The following is a 24880-nucleotide window of genomic DNA, read 5'->3' on the forward strand; positions in this document are numbered from 1 at the left end:
ATCAGCAATATTACCATGTAGAATATGGGAGTTGCTGGTCTAGATTGGTTAGATTGTTTGTGTTATTGTGTGACTTCATTGAATCTGAAGTAACCTTTTACAATACCAAAGTCACACAATGACACAAGCAAACCTAGCGACAGCAGGCAGCGGCAGACCAGCAACTCTTGTGTTCTGCAAGGTAAAATTAGTTATTTTGACAATGAAGTTTGGTTGGTTTGATAGAGCGATATTTGGCTCATATAATGGAGGTTTCCCACCAGAAAAGGTTGCCTGATGGCAAAGTAAAGCTGCGAAAATATTCTTAATATAATGTACACATAAACTAATGTTGAATTTTTAGATGGGCCTTGGCTAAAGTATGTTTCCTGCTGACCCTGTCCATAGCAGTACATTGTTTAGCTTTCACACTGATACTCCTCTGTGCTCCTCCAATCTCGTGACAGCCATCATCTGTAGGTAAGTGACTAACACTGACTATTAATAAATTCCCCATACATCCCCAACTACAAATAAACTATCCCTTTGCTTTTAGTGATTGTATTGTATTGTGTTTTAGATGTAGTGCTTTAAATCAGGCAAGGGACTCTTAACGGCTCTTGAGAAGAAACATCTTGAAAAGTCTATAAGTATGTGGTCATTCTGCTTTGTTACTTAATGTAATTTGCTTTTAACTTAACTAATCAAGCAGTCCATATGCATCCCAGTGAGAATTATCAATAATCATGTTCCTTTTATAAAGTATATGGTCAGCATTTTGTTGCTAGTTAGGCTAGTTTCAACATGCGCCCGGGTCTAGCCAAAGCTGCAATACATATCACAGGCTACTTCTCTCCTTGTCTATTGTGTAATGTAATGAGCTATGAAATGGAAATAGTCACGTGAAAGGGAAGCTCTGAATGGGATGCATTTTGTGAGCACAGAGCAAATAGGAACCCATGTAACAACAGCAAACAGTATTCTAAGAAACTCTTTGTCATGCATTGACATTGCAGTGGGAGGAAAATAATGAAATTTCATAAATGTCTAACACCAGAGCTCTGTCAAAGTCTTTACATACTGTAGATGGTCAGCTTTATAATGCTAAGAAGTAATGGGAAACATTGTTACATGGTGTGAATTCAACATGTGGTGGGAGACAGACTTGTGGAGGAGAGAAGAAATGTATCCCTCTGATTCTTGGCCCTACAATAGAGAGCAGTGTTATGGTAAGATCTGATTTGACTGCTGGCTTTGTGTGAGAAAAGTCAGTCATGTGTTTGGTTTGGAGCTAATTCCAAAACAAGAGCCTTGACTAATCCTTGAGATCAGGCTCTGTCTGTTGGACTAACAAGCAACAGGCATGCCCCCATCACCTTTTCTGGTTTTATTCTAACACCTAGTGAATCAGTTTCACATCGGCAGGTGGGCTCTGCTGCTTGGTATAATCATGCTGCCACAGTCCTGTTCTTCTTAAATACTTGATGTGGTCTTTTTTCAAGAAAGGTAGCCTGTTTCAAATTGAATATTAGTGTTAAGTTAATTAAGTTGAAATACTGGCTTCTTCGTCTGTTTTTGTTTCCCATTTCACATTAATTAGAAGTATAATTAATGCAGAATGTTTGCTGAATGAGTTTGTGTCTGTTTATGAATCGTGAGAAATCATTAATAATCTTTTAGATTTAAATTGAGCAATATGTTAATATTGAGTCTGGCAGGCAGTGAGACAACAGCCAATTGGTGGTTATGAACAGCTGATCAACTCACATTGTAGGACTGTCATTGTCAATTGGTCTTACATATTGCTCCTTTAATACATTTTGTCAGCAGACAGCACTCCAGCCAAAGCACCACACTGTATTTTGGCGTGGCTTAGGAGTGTGAGAAAATCCGAGCTGGGAAAGCATTTTTTGAAAATGAAAAGACAGTAGGCTTAAGCTGATTTGCTCACCCATATTGAATCTGTGATATCCAATTTTGTCTCCACAGATGCATGGGGTCAAAGTAAGTCTCATGGGGAAAAAAGTAGCTTTTAGTGCTTATTTCTCTAGAATTACAAGGACGTTACCGGCAAGATCAGTCAGAAAGTACTGATTAAAAACACGTGATTAATATTTTACAGTCTAATTAGATATTATGTAGTTTGTGATGAGAATTATATATAGACAGATAGGAAGACACCCTTTTAGAGAAAAAACAGCGAAATTCTGACACACAGAGCAACAGCAAAGAGAAGGGGAAAAGGCAGAGTATGAGAAAGAAGTGAGAGACACAGTAGGTGATGGTGAGTCGGGGAGAGAGAGGGAGACAGAGGGGTAGACGATGAGCCAAACAGAGGATTACCATGGCATCCCTCCCAGAGAGCAGTCATGTCGCTAACGTTAACTTACCACATGCAGGTAGACACATGCACATATATACACACACACACAGATAGTACACAGTGGCCTAGTCACACGCCTATGGATGGATCCAGTGCCACATTCAGTGCAACATTCTAGTCACTCAGGTCACATGATCTGTCCTATTTGCTCCACCTGACCAAAGCCTATACACAGTTTCAGTGCAAAGTGGCATTAAACTGGATTATAGAAATCAGAATAATAATGATTAGATGTGATCAGCTTTCTGTGTTAATAATCATAGCATTAATGTGTCCTACTTAGAGTTTGACAGAGTGCTGTCAAAGAAGAAAAGTAAATCTTGGGTGTGTTGGTAATGGAGGCTAACTTTAATGGACCGCAGAGGAGATACACTATGTTTGGCTGAGCTAGAAAGCCACAAAAAAGTCCACAGGCTGAGATAAATGCAAAGCTAGTCTATTTAATAAAGACATCAGTGTTCCAACTAAAGGTGCTTACAGTGCAAAAGGTGAGGTGAATAAAAACAGCAGCAAATATTTCAGTCCTTGACTATCTGTTTTTTAACAGAATGAGCTTGCTGACAAATTATGATTGAAAAATATTCCTGTAATTATTTCTCAGACAAAAAACACAACATGTCTGAGGTAGGGTGTAGCTGCAAAACACAAACAATGCAATGAATGTATATTTGAAAAAAAAAAAAAAAAAATATATATATATATATATATATATTTTTTTTTATATTTTAAAACTACAACATATATTTTCTCTTATCATTAACAAATTTAAGAGAATCCCTCAATCCCTGAGGTAGAGTAACCTGCATAACAACCCATATGTCCTCTTCTTAAAAGTGCAAGTGAAAGCACAAGAGCGTGCAATATATCATCGTCATCTCCTCCTCCCATCCTCACTCCTCCATCCTGCTAACACTATTGTGGGTGTAGGAAACAGAATTTGAAAGTATTTCTGAAGTTTGAAGTACGCAAAATTAAGCACAGTGTATCCAACTAGCTCTGTCAGAAGCGCACATACCTTTTTCTCTCCGGGTCAGGCCGGTCTCATGCAGTCTTGTGCGCTCTGCTCTTTAACAATGGTATTGCAAATCATTTTTCATCTCAACCGATTTGAGTCGTGACACATTTGTATTGATTTTTAACTGTCTCACGATGCATTGTTACATCCCTACTACAAGCCAAATTTCACGACAGTAAATACTGAGCAGAAGTGAGATCTTGAGTGATTACTGAGATCATAGTTTTTATAGTTTCTCTATTTTCAGTACTATCCTATTTTAGTATTGTGTTGTTTTCAAACATATTGTTTTGAAAAAGTGCCGATAAAAAATCCATACTTTTGACAGTCTTGTTCCTGCTGGTCTTTGATGCAAAGATTGGCAATCTTCTGTAGCACAGTACAATGTGGATGTAGCTAAATTTAAAGACCAGTAAGATTTAGTGGCATCTAGCAGTGAGGCTGTAGATGGCAACAAAAAAAAGTGAAATGCCCTCTCTAGAGCCAGTGTTGTGTTTGTCTGTTCTGAGGTAATGTAGAAACATGCAAGCACAACATGGCAGCTTCCATAGAAGAGGAACCCTGCTCTCTGTAGATTTAACGGGTCAGGAAGGAGTAAGAAATTGCTTTTTAAATGCATCACAATTCTCTTTTAAAAGATGCAGAAAAGTCAGTAATCAGAGGTGTAAAACATGATTTTTCTGTAACAATTTTGTAAGACATATGTCATAGTTACTTTCTAAACTAGGCCACTTCTTGACTTTTAGTGAGGGAGCATGAACAACTGCTGATACGATTGGACTGGGACCGACTGATTAAAAGCATTTTGGCTTCAGTGAAGTTGAAGTTGGACAAGAGCTATACTGTGTACAAGTTGTGTCTAACTAAACTAATTTCAGATCAAATACGATACAAATACGCTTTGTTTTAAAAGCAGCAAGTAGTCACACAGTAAGAAAAAAAATCAGAAAACAAAAATTTTGATGCATTAAGATGCATTAATTGTATTCTAATCACATTGTATCCCTCTGAATCGGAATTGAATCGAACTGTGAGTTGCCAAGATATTTCCCAAATAAAGGGCTCATTCTAAGGTAAAAAAAAAACAACAACAAAGCGATTCTTATTTTCAGGTCATTATACACTAATGACAATACACTTATTATGTTCTAAAGCTGCAAAGATAAGTCAATTAATCAATTTGTCAATCAAAAGAATATTAGTCATCAGCTATTTTAATAATTAATTGTGTCAGTCATCATTTTTCAAGCAAAAAATTCAAACATTTTAAATGTCTCTTAAATGTAAGGACTAAATGATTAATCATTATTAGTGAAAATAATTGGCAGATTAATGGATAATGAAAATAATCGTTAGTTGCAGCCCTATTATATTCTACTCCTGCCATATTCTTTTAGTAGATCCCTTTAAATCTTGCACACCAGACCTTTAAGGATGAAAATAACCAATATTTGTCTTCTAAAATGTGTTAATTGTGACACAAGACAAAATTCAAACAACACTCTTTCCAATTATAAACAATGGTCCCAATAATCAAACAATAGGCACAGAAGATATCCTGTGTATAAGAATACCATAGAACTATGGACAGTCTGTGCAACGCTCTTAATTTGAAGGCACTGTATGGAATAGGAAGATAAACAGCCTGTCAGCTACATGACTAGTCAGTTTGATGCCATCTCCACTATCCTGTGAGACTGAAGCCTGGGAGCACCTAGCTCCTCTCCTCCTGTGTCCACAAAGAGAGGGAAGCCAGGGGATTAGCTGTCCAAATGCAGCTTGAAAGAGTGTGTAATTAAAGTTCACAGTGCGGACACCATCTCTCTTCTTTCCCTGGGAATTCCACTCCTAAAAGGGCAGAACTGTATATCTCTTGCTTCGGCTTCTGTCTTATATTTTCCCATCCGTCACCCTAAGTGGATGTGTTTGAATGTGTCTTGTAACGTCTATTACATTTCTGTGTTCAAGCTGTTGCTCTCTGTCCGTCTGTGTCAACATATGCCACTGTATGTGTCTGCCTGTCACCCTCCCTCCCACTCTCTTCATCTCTCACACACCCTCCCTCCCTCCATCTCTCTCTCCATCACTTTTTGTCTGTGTGAGTGAGCATGCAGAGTGATCCAGGGGAGTTAATTACACTGGGTGCCTGTAAGGCTGGAACAAAAACCCTGCACAGACAGCATAACTCGGGCAACAGAAACCAGACTGGTTCAACCCAGTCATCCCAGACTGGTTCAGCTCAAATCAGCTCAGCCCAGAGCCAAGCCACCCTCACAGGACTACAAACACTAGAGCAGCACTGAGGGTTGAAATGATGATGTTACCTTAAATATTTGATATATTTGTTTTAAAATGTGTTGTTATAGAGGCTTTTGAATTCATGCCTGCTGATGAATGCCAGCTTAGGTGACTGCCTGCTACAAATACCGTGCCATGATTCTTAGTAAACAGGCTCATCCTTATTAAGCTCATCAGAGAACTTGTACTTTGACATGGTAAAGGGTAACATTAGCATTGTAGTTTGGTGTAATACAGAATCTAGACCCCTTGTTCACGTTTATATAGTCAGTACACTGAGTTTGGCAGTCGAGATCATGATAGTTGAGAAATCTTGTCTGGTTACTGCCTCATGGTAGAGAAAATGGCTTTTTTCCTGCTTTAGTAAGAGCAGTCGGTACAGACCCAGATAAAAGTATTCAAGAGGACAATATTATGTGCAAAAAAAGGTGTTTTTTTGGTCATAATTCTTTGGCTCACAGTAACAAATAGCAGCAGCAAAAGGGAGGAGTTGACAGTAATCTTCTTTCTGATTATGAAAAACCAGTTGGGTTAGGCCAGGTAAAGCAAAGGCAGGCTATTAATGTGTGTGTAATAAATCAAACAAGCTACAGCTGAACAGACTAGACCAGGCTGGAATCGATCCAACCAAACTGACCTGATGCATGCTCAACTAGGGCACCGCCAGTTGGCAAAAGTCCCCCGGGCTGTAGCCACATTACCTAACCAGCAACGGAGATTCAATTGCTATTGAATATTTGAGACATTAACACATAAACAGGTCTCCAGAATATTTTTTTTACATTGATGGCACTGGTGGCGTAACTTTTTCATTAAGGTGCATCAGCCCATAATTTAAGTGCACATACAATAATACATTTTAAGATTTGCCTTTTTGTCAGTTCACATCAGGCCTGGAATTTCATCATTTTAGGGGGAATGGCACTTGGCCATCAAATAAAACAACACTTTTAAGTCCACAGAAATAAATAATTTAACTAAATTTTGTTTGCAATGGATGATTGCAATGGATTGTGTTTGGCCCAAATAATAATAATAAAAAGTTTATATCACAAACTAATTTAATATTATTACACATCACCAATATTCATACAAACTCCTGAGTCAGATGTGCATACACATTTAGCCCGGGACTAATCAGAGTCAGTGGACTCTGGACTTTAAAGATGGGGATGGGGAGTGAGGAAGATTAACATTACATTTGTTAACATGAATATTACAAACATTAGGCTATAAAACTCATCAGGCTCGTTGCATTTCTTAGGCCACTGGGTCAGCTAAGTGAATGTAATGATATAAGAGCAATCTATACAATTTTATGTTGAGTTTCTTGTCTTATTCATTTGCTAAGTTATCAAACTGTAGTAATGAACAGCCAAGTTTCCAGCTGTAATCGAACGCTTTGCTGGTCATTTGTGTTTCACTTGATGTTGTCCACTAAGAATTCAGAATCTCATCAAAGACGCTAGTGTAGAAAAAGTGTATTGACAGGAAAGAGGCAGGAGAGAAAACGGTGAAATCAAGACGGGACGTCAAGACCACTGTAGCATCAGGGCAAATAATTTTTGGAGGGGCATAAGGCCAAAGTGAAGGGGCACTGCAGCCATGGCATTCATGACCTTCATGAAATTCCTGCCATGATTCCCATACACACTGGTAATTTAAAAACACATTGTCTAATTAATTGCTAACAGGAATAAAAGCACAGATAAATATTTTTCTTCATTGAAATCACAGCACACTCAGGGTACCCATGTAGCTCACTTGGCTCACTTGGCTGTGTAACTGCAAAAATAAGAATTGCTGATGTTTAAATAAACTCAGATAGCTCAAACAAAGGTATGTGGTGCTCCCCAGCTATCCTTTAGCAGCACTCGTTGCAGTGAGTGTACGTATAGGCTCTGGTTTTGGCTCAGAGTCAGATGTGGCCTTCTCTGAACATGTTGGGTCAGGATTAGTCATCTTAGGGCCAGGGACTAGGGAGACAGGTGGAACAGTTACCAGTGCAGATGAAGTTGTGTCTGGGCTTTTCATGCTGGGTGACATGGAACGGACACCACAGCATTTTTCTTGAAGAATAAAATAATCAGTTGTTCTCTTCATTTTGAATTCTGTTTTATAGTTGTGATGTTACTCACTATTTTTCTCATTTGCGCACAACAGTGTGGGAGGAGTACAGAGTAGGGCTGAGCGCTTTTCAAAAAAATATATCTAATTGCAGTTGTTTTGACTGATATTGCAATTGTGGTATGATTTGAAATATTATTGGGAATGACAAGTTTTGCATTATTATTCTCATTTTTATTTAAACATTAAAACAGTTATGATGGAAGTTCTGTGGGGATGTGTACCAAACAAAAATATTTTCTTGAGTCTGATGGAGCATTCCATTAACTCACATATATACACTGACCAAATAATACAGAATACAGAAGATAGGTTTGCATAATCATTTGGTGCTTGTACTTCTTATTTTTTACTTAACTTTTTTTAGTATTATTATCAGACCTGCTAAACTTCAGTGCACTGGTGCAACCAATTACAATGTTTAGTCACATATGACATATTTTTGCTCGCATGGGCAACCAAAATGGTTGCATCCCGGAGCCCTGATAACACAGGTATGAATTGTATAGTCTAATCAGAATTCACTTATGATCACATCATTGTGACATCATTATCTGAGGCATATTTATAAAACAGGAATGCCACAAAAAGGAAACCCCCTGAGTGAGATTTTGAGATTCATTTGTAATTAGCAGAATTGTTTACAGACATAATATGACATGAAGTGAAATAGCATGTGGTTTCTTGTATCTACCATAAGTGAGATGTTGTGTCTCCTTGATGCCAGGGATTTTTTCCAGTTGGTCAGATAGGCATAATGGCACTGAAGTTGCCTCTGCAACTGTACAACACAGGTACTGTAGCTTTAAGCCTGCCAACAAGTGGTTACCTAAAAAGAAATGGCTTGTGCAGTGCAGTGGCCAAAGACATCTATGAAGGTTAGTGAACTTGGCCCACTGGCCTGGGCTTCTAATCCAGCGTGATGGCCAGCCCTTTTCCAACAATCTATCTTGTTAGTCTGAGCTGTTGTAGCTTACAGTAATCTAATCCTAGCCACCCGCCACCTCGGATTTTCAAACACTGACATGCTTACTCCCACACTACAAGGCCATACACACTACATACACCCTAATAAATGTACAAAGATCCATGATGTCCAAGATGCCCCCCTATTTGTTGATAGTGCCCTATACCAGCCCTGTTTTCCCACTGTAGCTGAGGTGCAACCCTTCTTCAGACAAGCGTGTAACCAGGGAAGCCAGTTCATCTTCTGTAGTCTCTATGACATCTGACACTTGTGCAGTGTTTGCCAAAATAGATGTTTTAGGGCTCATGTGCTTTGGCACTCGTGACCCCAGCCTCCCAGCATCTACCAAATGTGCCTTGTAAGCCATATCCTGTCCATTTCCTATTTTATGAGGCTACTTAACCTGCTTCTTGACCTTCTGCTTCACCAGATGTCTGATCCAAAAAAACCTCATGGTGCACAACCAGGTCATAGGTCTTACTCTGTTTACCAAGTTATAGTACTGTATATAGGCCACTGTCACTAGGAGCCATGTGACAACAACGCTGCATGTGACAACAATATTACATGACCAAACTGACTCTGTAGGTAGGGACAAGATAAAATGAACACCCAAGTATTATGGAATTAATAAGGGCTTTACTGAATAATTCAAAGCTTTGTGAAACTTTGACATTTTTGCCTTTTTTTTCTGTTTTAACTCGGTATTTCTGTACAGTTGCAAATGAAGATTATGCTGCACTAAGGGTTGCTATTGGTTTCCAGTGATATAAAGTCCTGCTGTTCTGGCATTTCTTCCCATTCTCCCCATTGAGTTCGACATCCCCTGGGTCCTAGTTTCACCGCTACTGGTGTTTGAGTCAAGTTATAAGTTATTATACTATTTTGGGTGGGGTTTAGTCTTTCAAAACCAACATTTTCACTGCAGTCAAACACTGCAGCTGGACTGCGTTCATCCCCAACAAAACAAACAAAATTTAAAATGCTTTCATTGTCATGGCATGGTCATACTGCACCTTAAAACAAGCAAACTTTGACACATTTAGGCATCAAGCCTTCATCAGAGAGTCAAACTGCCTTTTTAATATGACGTTGTTTAAATACACGTTGCTGCTGATTGGTTAACACCTCTTAACCACCACCAAACGAGAGGAAACGTACCTCAAACCATGAGTAAACATGTTGTTCAGGAAACAATAACAAGATGGTGACCCATTTTCAGATTGAACAGGGCGGACAAGCTGCAATCTAAAAGCATTACATCTATGTTTATGAAACAGGCCAGTTATGTTCATTAAAAAAAAAAGATTAAGTAAAAAAAAAAAACAATTCATTGAAACATTTTATTCAAATTGAGGACTTTATTCAAGGATTTAAAATTAGTTTTTAGTTTGATATAAAATATAATGAAATGTTTTTTTTTTACAATTACGCATTTGTGAAACCTGTAATGTTCAATATTTGTTGAGATTATCAAAGGGGTGTTCCTGTATTGTAATGGTGTCTAATACAACAATATAGCAAACTACAGCCTTGAAAACTGCCATAGAGCTGAATCAACATGTCTCTGACACAATCTCAGCAAAAACTGAACATTATAATCATCATGGATAGCATAATATTTTCTAGTGTTCTTGTTCATTTCATGATCAGAAAATGTTTTGCATCAGAAGACAATGGGAATGTGTCTTTGATGTGGCTCACATGCTATACCTACAGTGAAAACGTGGCTTGTAGCTGCCTTTCTTGCAGTCCTAGGGAATGTCTCTTGAATTTATGATCGGGATTCAAGATAGGGTGCGGGCCTGTTCATATTGGACTGTTGATTGGCAGAGTAAAAGGAGATAGGCAGTGCAGAATGAGAGACAATAAACAGTTCTCAGTGATTTCACACTTAAATGACTTGGAACACAATGGACAAGAATTTTAAAACACAGTAGTAAAATATAGCTGGGGCTGAGAAAAGTAACAGCCACCTCATTAATGGTTAAAACCATAAACTGGCACTAAAATGACAATTTGGCTACCACCATGCTGCAAACACTAATGAAAAGTAATATTTGCATTTTGGAACATGAAAACAACTACCTTGACAAATTACTCAGTCCAGGCATGATAGGAAATGTGGGCTGCCACTAAAACCCTTGTTTTGATCTACTCCCTGTTGTCCTGTGTGTTGTTCAAATTAAAAGCCCTGATGTTTCAGTGGACAATGCAAGTTTGTTATAAAGTAGTTGAAACTTAACACAACACTCAGCAAATTTAGTTATGACTGGGATTTACTTTTATAACGAAATACATAATTGTAATCATACAATCATACAAGAAATTTCATGTTTGGTTGTGTTCTTAATCAGTTTATAAATGTAGATGTTACTGCAATTCATGATGTATTTTTGTAAGTTTGGGTCATGGGGACACAAGATTTCTCAGTCAGTTACTCGTCAGGATAACTGCCACTTGAAGTCCATGATACAGACAACTTCACTCATTAAAAGTTTTTTTGCATTTACATAAATACTTGCATGAATGCAATACCTACAGTGAAAACGTGGCATTTTTTTTTTATTCTTGCTGTATTTCTTTGTTCTGGTTGCAGAAATGGGGAACAATCATGCTAATTTAGAGGAAGAGCGACCCATAGGCCAGTCACCACAGGGCTGTGTCATTGGCTCCTGAGCTGCCCTTTCTCTCCCTCACTTTCTGTCTGATGTTTCTCTGTTGCTTCCCCATTTCCATTTATCTGATGGTTAAGCGATGCTTCTGTCCCTTTTCTTCTGTGGTGTGATGTTTTATTTGTTAGTTCTGTTTTTGTTGCTCTTGTACCAAAGTTGGACTGATACACTGTACCATGCAATTCAAGACCAATGCCATCATTTTCAAGAGTTTACTGAGTGTTATTCACTTACATTTATCACATAGGTCAGTTTGAGGGAGGCCTCCTAACTACAGTAATTGTATGTGGGTGTGTGAAGCAGTCTTGGCAGTGGAAAGAGGACTGTAACTTATTAATGACACACTTGAAAACTGGGTATTGCCTTTTTTCTTGAGCTGTTTTTGTTTGTGTGAATACCATGGGTGTGTATGGACGTGTGTGTGAGCGGCTATGCGGATGGAGAGTAGAGTAGTAGTCTGTGAGTGCCTGTCTAGACAAAATCTGACTAGATAAACTTTGTGTGACCTTTGCCGACCCTAAGGCTGTCTGATGGGACACTCAGAGGGAGATACAATAAATGCTGAAGAGGCAGCAGACAGGGACACACAGGCAAGCAGTCTGTCTGTCTCACACTGAGCCAGACAGTGAGGCAGAATGACGCTCTGACTGAGAAGTGAGACAGAGGACAGAGGCACCCAAACAGAGGCAGCAGGGCTCCCTGACAAAATAAAGCACTCTAGAAACACATGTAGGTATAGAGGCAGAAATAAGACTGGGTGATAGAGACAAATATCACAGTATTTGATCAATAACCTTGATGGTCATATTCACCAATATTGCAGCAATATTGTAGGGATGACTATTGTGCTTTTACAAAATATTCATCAGACTGGCATGGGTACAAAATGCTGTGTCCCTTTTTGAGGGTTAGAAGATCTTATAGATGTTAAAGCAATTTGGGTTTTTTTTGTCAAGCTTGTATTGATGCATACTGAGTTAGGATTAGGGTTTGTTAGGTCAAACAAACCTAAGATTTATAGACATGTCTAATAATTATTTTGTAGCCTTACCTGACCCTAAGCATCTGTGATACGATATGATATGATAAATTAAGGTCAATTAGTCAGCCATCATGCTCCTTCAGTCTCCCCCCTTCCAACTGGATCAAAAACCCAGCAATGGCCAGACACTGCTAATATTGAATTACCAGGTATCATTGGTCTAAGTGTTGTCTGTAAATCACAAAACCAGTGAACAGACAAGTGTTTGACCTAAGCTAGACTAAGATTTTGTAAAAGACGACAGTCTAACACACTGTAATGCTACGACTGAACTCCAGCAGCCGTCCACTCAAACTAATATTACCTATCTATCACTAGTAACTATCAGCAGCATCATTTAGTCATATACCATATACCATATTTATTCATGTATCTTATGTGCATCAAATTTCAATGTGAAAGCCTTGTTATTAATACCATTGATCCTTCTTATTAGGCATAATTTAAATGAAAGAAGCTAGTTCATATTTATTGTCATTAAAAACTGCTGTCAAAACAAAGACATTCTCTGGAGGCTCAATACCTCCTGCTCTTGGGATCACTTTAATGTCCAGGAAGTATGATGAACCAGAGGTTATGATAGTATTGTATTAGGAATCTTAATGATTAATCATTAGGCTAATAGATCGATTGAAAATATATTTATCGGGGCAGCCCTGTCGCTCAGTTGGTAGTGTCCAGGCCGTTAGTCCTCTGCAGCGGCCACTCGTTCAACTCCTGCCCGCGGTTCTTTGCTGTGTGTCATCCCCCCTCTTTTCACCCCATTTCCTGTCTGCCTCTCAGCTGTCCTATCATAATAAAGGCAAAAAAAATGCAACCTCAATTTCTGTAATTATTTGTTTTCTTCTGTATTGCTGGTATGATGCATTGACACAAAATGATTACTGATAAATAATCAGTAATGTGGATATAATGACTTTATTGGTAAAGGCAAAAAATAGAACAGCTAGAACAGTCTGGAAAGTTCAAAAAATTGAATCAGCTTAATGTTACACAGCCTTAGGCCATATCATGGTACTGTAGACACAGGCAGCGCTGAGATCTAAGCAAGGCTGGACATACCTGCTCATGGTCAGGTATACACACACAATTACCAAAATAGAATAAGAACACGAGGGTAGACCTAGGCTGGCCAACTTATTCTTAGCCATAATAGTTCAACTAAGAGCAGCCTTTTTGTTGATGCTACTTCCCTGCTGAGAGGGGAGGAGTTGGGAGACTGCCTCCACCAGTACTTCCAGAAAAGGACACTGAATCAGTACAGTGTAGACACAGAAAGGAAAAGACATGTGAAAAGATGAAACACAGACACAGAAGGGGGAAGAGACGCAGAGACACACAGTGATATAAAGATAGATGTAGGGACATGAAAATCTGTTTATTTGCATTCACACATCTGCAGTACACCACCTCCACTTAGAGAGCTTTGTGTAAAAAAAAAAAAGCTGAACATCAATGGAATCGATCAGTGGAAAGCCAGTGTTATGATGACTTCTATTTATAGTGAGGTCTGTTTGTGACACGACAGTGGCCAGACTGCCATCCAGCTCCCTCGCAGTTAAACAAGTCAGAAGCACGTGTTTTGTTTTTTGTTTTCTTATATTTTGCTCTGACATAAATGGCTAAAGCTTATGTGTTGTCGAATACAAAGACATGGCAATTTACTTTTCGAAATGTGTTTTCTATTCAAACTTTATATAACCATCGAATAATGCCCACAAACAGCAGGTCACAAGGTTAACAAAGGTCAAAAGACCACAGACCTGAACTGCGTTGTTGTTTGTACACAAATAGCAGATGACAACAACAGTTGTCTGTGACGAGTCTAAAAATACGCACAGACTTAGTGAGGCTGGTCAGGATTCCTTCTACTGTAAAATGCTTTGATTGTGAGAATTGTATTCGATTCTTCAATATTATATCACCATCACATCACTTGCATTTTCATGAAAACTATTTCCCATTGATGTGATATTCAGGGAATTGAAATATGTGTATTTCATGTCTGAATGAAGCAGATGTCATTGGTGAAAGCACCAAGGGTTTAAGAAAATAGAAGAAACACAGACGAACACAGACAAATGCTACGAGGTAGATGAATAATACAAGAGATAATACAACATTATCTGCAGAACACCTGCACTGCATAACATGTAGGAGTGTTTTATAAATATCTATGCACCAGTGTTTTACAGAGGGATTTGTCAATGGCTGTCTCAGTTCCTGTGGGATGCTGCCCATGTCAGTGAATTGGATTTCTGCCGTGTCCATTCTGTCGCCATACTGGGGATGTGTGGCAGATGCAGTGCAAATGTGTTTTATAAAGCTATGGTTTGGGTGTTGTCTCAGCACTGCTGCAGCTCTGTATTGCTAGCACCATCTAGTGGCAGCAGGTGTTATTGCACAGTTGTGGGTGTGTAGCCTCAGGATGTAGGTACTGCTTATGGAAATAAATAAAGCAGTGTTTGTATTTTTGGAATTGTCAGTCAGTATTGTATAGGAAACCCTCTGTAAAGTTCTAGGAAAGCAAAGTTCACATTCATTCTGTATAACTTGGTGTGTCACTTCTCACATCAGGACCGCAAGCTGACCAAGGCGGAGCAGCAACGCTTCAAGGAGGAGGCTGAGATGCTGAAGGGGCTTCAGCACCCTAACATTGTCCGCTTCTACGACTCCTGGGAGTCTGTGCTCCGTGGCAAGAAGTGCATCGTGCTGGTCACTGAACTCATGACTTCAGGAACCCTCAAAACGTGAGCACAGCCTCCTCATATCTATTATTCTTCACTCAATGACAGCTCACTGTTTTATTATTATATGTTATACAGTATATTAAGGTGTAACAATTCTGAAACTGAGTCCTCAAGAGTATGATAAAGAACTAATGTACTACAACGTACGAATGGACTGAAATCTTAATGCCACTTTAATTTATGTTGATTGGTTTTATTGTCCTCACTTTACTTATTATACATATTGAATTTATAACGTTAATCAACCTTCATCATGTTCTTTAGTGTTCTTGATATTCCAAATCATAGTTGAATAAAAAAAAATTGAAAATTTTCAACCAGTTTTTCTTCTTCAACACTGCACCTGACCCTCAAAAAAAAAAACAAGTAAAAACCAACAAGTAAAACCAAGGTACGCACCAGACTGTGGCTCAAAAATCAAGGTCAGAGCTGAACCATGGATTTGGAAAATTGTCACTCCCATATTATATTTCTTATACTTTTTAAATCTTTCAGTCATAGTCTCTGATTTACACAAAATCCTCAAATCCCAGTATACCTTTCTGTATTTCTTGGTCATGTCATGGCACCCATTAGAAAGAATATCACCCCAGCTCTGTAGTGCATTCATAGTTTCATTCATTAACTGAGTATATATTATATATATAATATACATATATTGAATGAATGAACATACAGGCCTAAGGCAATAAAAATACAACAAAGTCAAAATACTGTATACATCATCATTTACATGTTAAGAAAGGTCTGGAAAGTTAATGTATTTTCTCTGATTACTGTCATGTGCAGCAGTGCACTCCAAACCAATATCTGTACTCCTGCATTTATATTGAGCAAATATCAATGCATGACTCTATTGTTCAGTAAATATTTGGCTGTGTAGCTCAGAATTCTCCCAAAAAATCCCAACAAAGAATAATATGGCTCCACAGTTCAGCAAGGAGCACTGGTGTGAGATTTTATTTTCATTTTAGAAAGTAACACTGTACATACCTTTTTTTCTTTTAAGATTATTTTGGGCTTTTGCCTTTGTTTGGATAGGGACAGCTGAAGATATGACAGGAAAGGGGGTAGAGAGAGACGAAATGACATGCAGCAAATGGGCTGCAGGCGGGAATTGAACCAGCGACCGCTGCAGAGGACCAACACTCTCAGTATATGGGGTGAACGCTCCACCAGTTGAGCTATGGGAGCACCTACTGTACATACTTTTTTGATTAATAAGATTATGACTACAGCAAAACTTGGTTTTCACTTATCTTTTAAAATCTAAACTAATCTAAACTGAATTTATTATGTATGATGAATAATGATTCAGATGAAGTTGCGTGTCAGATAATCATGATACATTTAACATATTTATAATGTTGTTTTGTGTGCCATGGTGTTCATCACACTGTCTATCAGTGGTTGATTACTGTATTTTGTGGAGTTTGACTACATAATCCCGCCTTTTCTCTCTTTCTGTGCAGTTACTTGAAGCGATTTAAGGTGATGAAACCCAAGGTCCTGAGGAGCTGGTGTAGGCAAATCCTTAAGGGACTCCAGTTCCTTCATACCAGGACTCCTCCAATAGTTCACCGGGACCTCAAGTGTGACAACATCTTCATCACAGGCCCCACAGGATCTGTCAAGATAGGTGACCTGGGACTGGCCACTCTTATGCGGACCTCCTTTGCCAAGAGTGTTATAGGTGAGGGTACAAGAAGACCAACTGTTTTAAAGAACAATGGCAGGCATGTAATAACTACATCAGCAAACTGAGTCAGGACCTGTAGATATCTTTTTCATGACATTCAGCACTGTTCAGATTTTTATAGAGGGCCTCAGCTGCCTCAGAGTATATATTATTGACAGAGTCTCTCTAAAATACATGTGTATAGCACTTAATGTAAACTCTGTGAGACAACTTAATCAATGAACTGTGAGTACCATTTAGCTCATTAAAGTTTAACTCAGCAAAGCAAGAGCAATCGCTAGGAAGATTGTTATCAGAGTTTCAATTGAATTTCAATTCTTCCATTGACTTTGGGGCATTAGTGTTCTGTGGACAGTGTTATAGCATTGTAAACAATGATCATGGTAAAACAGTCTTGTAGTTATTGACTGTGACCCACCATCTGGTGTTAACAGGAACACCGGAGTTCATGGCTCCAGAGATGTATGAGGAGCACTATGATGAGTCTGTGGATGTCTACGCCTTTGGGATGTGCATGCTGGAGATGGCAACATCAGAATACCCCTACTCTGAGTGCCAAAATGCTGCTCAGATCTATCGCAAAGTCACAAGCGTGAGTCTCTTTCACTGCATTACTCAGAATGTGGTGATGACATGTGTACAACCAGCCTGGCATTACTAGACTCATTTTCAAATGTGAATTATCTGCCAGAGCAAATGAAAACATGAGCTTGACAAACTCGTCTGGGTCTCAGGCTAGTGTCGAACAAACTCTGGCTTCACGGTGAAAATATCTTCAATTCAGTTATATACAATATCCATTCCATCCATTCATCCATCCATTATTGATAACCACCTGTCCTTAGAGTGACAGGGGGGCCGGAGTCGATCCCAGCAAATATTGGGCAAGAGGTGCAGTGATGCCAGGTGTATGATAATTATGGTATTTGTACCATAGATTTTCACAACTGTACAATATACGATCAATAGTTACAAAAAAAGGCAGAATGTACAATAATTTTGCCATTTCAGTAAACCCACTATGAAATCTTGTTTGTGATTTAAGAGCTTTTGAGAGCAGCTGGTAAAGCAGTAACACGGTGTGTAGATCTGGGGCTTTTCTTTTGAAGAGTAAGAATGGAAGGACTGATTGGGTAATGGGCTGCAATTGAGTCTGAAGCGATACATAAATGACATTGTCGTTCAGACCATGCAGCCTCTGTACATGGCACAGTTTTTGCCATTGTAGTACCTTGGCCCCCTCTCAGCTTGTTTCAGTATAAAGATCTACCTCAATATATGCAAGTTTTTGTTAATATATGATAATTTTATAGTCGCAGTACTATATTGCTGTGTTTATCATCTGGCAAAACTGGAGAGGCAGGTTGCCAGTTTATCACATAGTGACAAACTGTTTCATATATACAAAGTCCTGAAACCTGATTCTATAATTTCTTTTTAATTCAATTAATTCCTTTAATTTCTTTTTATGCAGGGTATAAAGCCAGCCAGCTTTGATAAAGTTAATGACCCAGAGGTCAAAGAGATCATTGAAGGCTGCATCCGTCAGAACAAGAGCCAGAGGTAAGCAGGTTTGATTTTCCTGACATGGCACACTGCACTATCTCCTGCAGAATGCCTGATCATGCAATCATAAAACATAGTGCCTGTTTCACCATTCGTGCCCCTTTTGCTGTCTTTCCCTTTACAGACTCTCCATTCGAGACCTCTTGAACCATGCATTCTTTGGAGAAGACACAGGGGTCCGGGTGGAGCTGGCAGAGGAGGACACAGGCACCCAGGACTGCCTGGCACTCCGGATTTGGGTCGAAGAGCCGAAGAAGCTAAAAGGGAAGCACAAAGACAACGAGGCCATCGAGTTCAGCTACGACCTGGAGAATGATAGCGCTGAGGAAGTGGCTCTGGAGATGGTGAGACACAGGGACGAGTCTGACTTGTAGAAACGGGGTTCAGGACTGTCCAGTGTGGGATAGGGTAGACTGGGGATAGATTTTGATGCTTCAAAGCTTTAACGAAGGGCACTGAAATCCTTCAATTCATTTATCAGCCATTTCAAGGTACCTCTTCCTGACCTAGATATCCTCAGCCTACCTCTGGTGATTTATAACTCTCTCTCTGTATCTCACTTTCAGGTGAAATCAGGATTCTTCCATGAGAGTGATGCCAAAGTGGTGGGAAAATCCATCCGGGACCGAGTAAATCTGATCAAAAAGTCACGGGAGCGTCGGCAGCAGCAGCTCCTCCAGCAGCAGCAGGGCTTTGAAGAAAGAAGAGACTCAACTCTTACCTCCTACACCTTTTCTCAGCCATACTGCCCGTCCTCACTGGGGCCACAAGCAGCTGGACAAACAGGAGGGGGAGTGGGAGGAGCAGGAGGAGGAGGGCAAGAGTCTGAGGAGCTGCCTGAAGTGGACCAGCATGTCAGGCAGCAACATATTTTTAGTGCGACAGCCCTTAGTCTGCCAGGTAGAGTGTGCATCTGTATGTTTTGTTTTATTTGTCAGGACTTAATTAGAAAGGTACGCCATGAGTCACTTGACCGAATCACCATGACAACAGTGACTTCCAGGGATACAACTGGCAGTTGATTTGAATTGGATAAATATGTAAAAACTTGTTTATTTCTGTTGTCATTTTCTGGTGTAACTGTAACATTTAAATATATTTCGTTATAACACTTCAGTTAAACAAGTTTTTTTATGCTATGAGAACAGGGAAGATAGGTAAGAGCACTGTGCAAGTGTTATCTACCTGGAAGTTATTGTAAGTACACATGGAGATTGGTTCTATGGGACTCCCTGCTACATAAGTGACATGGTGCAAGTTAGAATGAACAAATGTCAAATATTGTAGTGAATTATGTGACTTGGATGACTTTTTATTACCTTTCTCTCAGAAGGTGAGAGCATGGGGTCTGCCAGCTGTGAATCTTATGCAAGTGGACAGAGCCAGGCGTACTCTCAGCAAGGAGAATCATATACCCACTCCCAGGCTACTCTCCCCCCTGCAGCATCTGTACGTTTGTGCATTGTTTTCACTTTGTTCATAAATGACTAAACAGACTGATTAACTGATCATTGTCTTAAATCACTGTGTTGATAAATCACATTCTTCATCAACTTTTCTTGCACTTCAGAGCACTAGTGCATTGGCTCATCCTCAAATGGTCCCCATTGCTGAGAGTGGAAGTGTTCCAACTGTGCCCATTGGCCAGAGTATTAGTATGTCCAGCATGTCTATAGGCCAGAGTGGCGGGGGACCTGTTGGCCAGACATTTCTTCAGCCCACTGCCATGGTTCCACAGGTATCACCAAGTGTCCCTCAACAATTTTTTCAGGTGAAAAGGGTGATGTTACTAATTTGTATTAAAATAAAAGCCACATGTACACTGAGGCTACAACATTTAACATTATTGTTGATGCTAGTAAAGCTATGGTCCCACTACTCTGTCACATTTTGGGTTCCTTTTCCTTAAATAACTATTTACTCAAACACAAATCATCCTCATAATCCTCTGAGATCATGTTTACTGTGTGCTGTTACAGGGTTTCCCCCAGGAAATTAATTAGCAGAGGTGGTGTAATGGTCTAATAGCCTCTCTCATTAAAGGGATAGTTTGAATTATTTGACGTGGAGTTGTCCATAGTACAGTATTACCTGCAGTAGATGGCGGTGGACTCCAACCAGACTCCTTTGGCGAAATCAGTCATTTTGCCTTGCAGAACACAGGAGTTGTTTGTCTACTGCTGCCTAAACCAGTTAGAAAATACTCAAACAAATTATCTGATCAAGGCAGTGGTAGACCAGCAACTCCTGTGTAATGCAAAATTACACAGTAATGTAAAATTACTGATTTTGCACATGGAGTCTGGTTGGTTTGGGGAGAAAGACATGTGGCTTATATAATGGCAGTTTCCCAACTGATGTAAGGAGGAGTACATTGCTTAGCTTCCGTGCTGGTACATCTCTCTGCTTCTCCAAAGTGGAGTCCTGCTGAAAGTCATCCACTGTAGGTAATACACTGACTATCGATAAGTACGTCATACAACCCCACATCAAATTATCCAAACGATACCTTTAAATATCCTGTATAGCATTAATCTGCTCTTTTCACAGGAGGGTTATTGCTCTACTTCATTAAAAGGTATTTGTGTTTTCTAATTTTAGTTGTACAGTCTGTATTTCAGGTGAGTCCAGCCACCTCTGCTATAAAACACTGTGGAAAACCCTGTCATGTCAAATTAAATGTGTTTATAATTGATGCTCCTTGGCAAAGCTTATTCTTACCTAATTTTTCTACTACTTTCTTTCCCTCTTCTTTCAACACCAATCATCATTCTGTCATTATCACTGAGCAGTCACAAACATTCCCATCAGATGCATTTCAAACTGCCACTCCCCATGGCTCAATGGCCCCCTCACAGTCATACATACCCCCCGTTTCCCCACAAGCGCCCATCAATGTTCTCACTACATCCATGTCAGTCGGTGATCCTGCTGGACTAGCTGGGACCATTGTGCCCCTCGCTCAACAGACCCAGCCCCCTGCCACTCCCATGCAGCTGACTGACATCATTCCCCAGGCTGCACCCCAGCCAACACAGCCCGTCATGATCCCTCAGCAGACTATTGTCCCACAACAACAGATAGGGATGGATCCCCAGACCTCCACCCTTCAGCAGCAGCCACAACAGCAAATGGAGGCCCAGGCTGCTTTGCTCGAACAACAAGTTAGTACCACTCAACCACCAACGGAGCAGCATCCACAGACAGCTGTCCAGACACATCAACATGAGGCTCAGAAGCAGATCTATGTACAGCAACCTGTTCTTCCTCAGCAGCAGGTGTTACCTACACAAACAGGTATGGAACAGCGAGCAATGTCATTACCACAACCAGGAGAGCAACCTCAGACCTATAAACCTCAACCAACAGCAGATCCTCGTGAGCAGACCATGATACAACCACAACAACTGCAGCAACAGCTTCAGCAACAGCAGACTCTGTTACAGCAGCAACAACAAGCTTTATTGCTTGAGCAGCATCAGACATATGTCCAGCAACAGCTTGATCAGCAGCAACAAAAAGCTTTACTTCAACAGCAGCAACAACAGGCCCAACTACAACAGCAGCAACTGGAGCAACAGCAGGCTCTTATACACAAGCAACTGTTGGATCAACAGCAGCAACAAACTCTTATTCAACAGCAAGAGCAGCAACAGCAACAGCTTTTGCCACAACAGCAACCACAACAAGTGATTTTACAGCATCAGTTAGAGCAACATCAACAGACTCCTTTACAGCAACAGCAGCAGAGCCAGTTGTATCAACAAATTGGACAACCCCAGGCTGGAATACAAAAAGAGCCAGAGAAGCAACAGCAGCAACAAATTGTACTGCAGCAGCAACCTCAGCAGACTCAACAACAAACGGAACAACAATTGCAGCAGCAAGCCTTACTCCAACAACAGCAACAAGCACTACTACAGCAGCATCTGCAACAGCAGGTGATTTTACAACAGCAGCAGCTGCAACAGAAAGCTCAGCTACAGCAACAGCAACAAGAGCAGCAACAAGTGCAACTCAAGCAGCAGATAGAGCAGCAGCAGCAAGCTCTGTTGCAGCAACAGTTGGAACAACAGCGTCAGCAACAAGTCCTTTTACAGCAGCAACAAGCGGAGAGATTACAGCAACAGGCTCTGATACAGCAACAGATTCAAGAGCAGCAACAAGCAGCTATTGTTCAACTACAGCAAACGGATAAACAAGAGGCTGTCTCTATTCCACAAAGCAACAGTGAGCAGCAACTTCAGCAGACACTAAACACCCCTCAGTTTCCACCTCATACCACACTCACACAGCAGCAGGTGATGGAGCAACAGCAGCACGCATCATTGATCCAACAGCAGCAAGCTTTTGTCCACCAGCCGCAGCATCACACCTCTGTGATGGAACCTCGACCTCCAGCTGGCACTGATGTGATTCAACACCAAACTCAGATTGTCTCACAGGCCCAGGTCCCCATGGCCATTCAGACTACACAGATTCCTGTCCAGACACCTGCTGTTGTCCCAGCTCCAGTCCTCACTCAGCAAGGACAAAGTGAGACTCATCCCCAGAGCAAGGGCCAGGTTCCAGTCCAGTTTATACCCCAGCCCACAGTCCAAGCAACTCAGGCTGTGATTGAAGCCCAAGTAACTCCTCAAGCAGCAGCGATGATCCAGGGACAGACACACATCATCCAGACCCAGCAGATTCCTTTACAGACCAGTTATCCAGGACCTGCGACTCCCACACAGAGCCAAGTAACCACTCAGCCATTAATCCAGACTCAGCCTCTTCACCTGACAGCTAGTCAGTCCCAGCCACCACACAGCCAGGACATTCAGATGATGGCTCAGCAGAGCCAAGCTGCTGTCCAGCCTCCAGCTGCAATTACCTCAATCACCAGTCAGATCCAACACGAGACTCTTGCCCAGCAAAATGCTCAAATGCCAGGACTCATGCAGCCCCAGCTCCAGCAACAAACTCAATCCCCAACGCCTATCCAGGTGCATGCTCAAGCCGCTGCTGGCCTTTTGACCCCTCAATATGTCCCTCAGCCTGCCCACCAAGTTATGCCACCTGTACAACAGGATGTCACTCATATTACACAGCAGCAGCAACAAGAGCCATTACTGCAGTATCAGCAGATGATTCTGTCTCCTGGCACAGCTGGAAGTGTTGGACCTACAACGGATAGTCTCAGCTCTGCAGCTGACCCAGCTAATTTTGTCCCCACTCCTCATCCTGTGCAACAAGCAGGACAAGCTTATGTTCCTGGCCAAACAACACCACAACAAGTTGCTCAGCCCCTAGGAAGCACTGTTGACCCCGCAGTCATCCAGCCCATCTCCCAGCCTGCTATTCCTCAGTCTACTGGCCAATACCAGCAACAGCTACAGAAACTTCCTCAAGCACAGCAACCACTAGCTCCACCTCCCCCACAGGCTCAGATACTTCCACAGCCCATCCCAGCTCCCATCCAGCAAACACTTCCTCCACAGCAGCCTTTGATGCCCCTCGACGAGAGTAAGCTACCCCCACCTGCTTCACATCTGGTGACCCATCCCACTGCACAGATAGTCCCTGGTAATGTGGCTGGGCCTCAGTCCCTGAACGTGACTCTGCCCCTCTATAGTCAACTAGTGGCAGGTGCCCCTCCTCCATCTCCGCAGCACCAAGCTAAGCAGATGCTGCCAGCTCACACACATACACAAACCAGCATTCAGGCCCAAACACACTCCCAAACGCAGACACATGTTCAGACACAGGCTCATTCTCAAACTCAAACACACACTGAGAAACCTATCACTGAACAGCCTGTCCTGCCCCATGCTGTCTTTCCTGCACAACAAATGCCCCTCAGCCCCTCTCATACCTCATGCCCCCCAACATCACTACCATCTCTTCTGACCTTACCATCCTACCATCCTGCTGCTGCTGCCCCCGTGCCAGAGCTGCCTACATCTCCTCCAGCGGCCCAGGTAACCTTACCAGGGCAAGCCGACTTTATACCCACCTCCCCTCCGCCTGTCACTACTCTACAATCGCTTGATTCTAATGCCCCCAAACTGCCCCATGCCTCGCTGCAAGACTGTGACCTTTCCCTGCTGGGCATTGCTCAGGTACAGGAAGAATGAAAGTTTGCTGTATTAATTAAGAAATAACTTTACTTTGCTAACATACTGGCAGAACGATAGAGAAAACTGCTATCTAATTATTTGAAAAAAGATTGGCCTGTTTGTCTTTTTGATCCAAACTAACAAGTTTTAATTCTAAAACCAAGATTATTTTCAGAGAACAGTAATTGTGTTATTAAATGTAATATTATGTTATTACAGCTTTGCTTGCATTTGACGTGACTAAAGTTTTTCTGTCTGTTTCTTTACTCCTTTCTGTGTGT

At 40.9% G+C, this 24880-nt stretch overlaps 1 protein-coding gene across 1 annotated transcript in view; it reads left to right on the forward strand.

Moving 5' to 3' along the window:
• wnk3 (WNK lysine deficient protein kinase 3) overlaps positions 1 to 24880 on the forward strand; it is a 56058-nt gene that overhangs the window by 14820 nt on the left and 16358 nt on the right. Inside the window, exons 3-11 of the mRNA XM_084721276.1 lie at positions 15064 to 15236; positions 16709 to 16929; positions 17370 to 17527; positions 18410 to 18498; positions 18626 to 18845; positions 19068 to 19401; positions 19832 to 19950; positions 20072 to 20272; positions 21294 to 24602. Coding sequence (XP_084577402.1) covers positions 15064 to 15236; positions 16709 to 16929; positions 17370 to 17527; positions 18410 to 18498; positions 18626 to 18845; positions 19068 to 19401; positions 19832 to 19950; positions 20072 to 20272; positions 21294 to 24602 — 4824 coding nt within the window. The remainder of the gene's footprint in view (positions 1 to 15063; positions 15237 to 16708; positions 16930 to 17369; positions 17528 to 18409; positions 18499 to 18625; positions 18846 to 19067; positions 19402 to 19831; positions 19951 to 20071; positions 20273 to 21293; positions 24603 to 24880) is intronic.

The sequence above is a fragment of the Lutjanus erythropterus genome, chromosome 6 (genome assembly GCF_056507025.1).
Source record: "Lutjanus erythropterus isolate fLutEry1 chromosome 6, fLutEry1.hap2, whole genome shotgun sequence".
NCBI classification, from domain to species: domain Eukaryota; kingdom Metazoa; phylum Chordata; class Actinopteri; order Lutjaniformes; family Lutjanidae; genus Lutjanus; species Lutjanus erythropterus.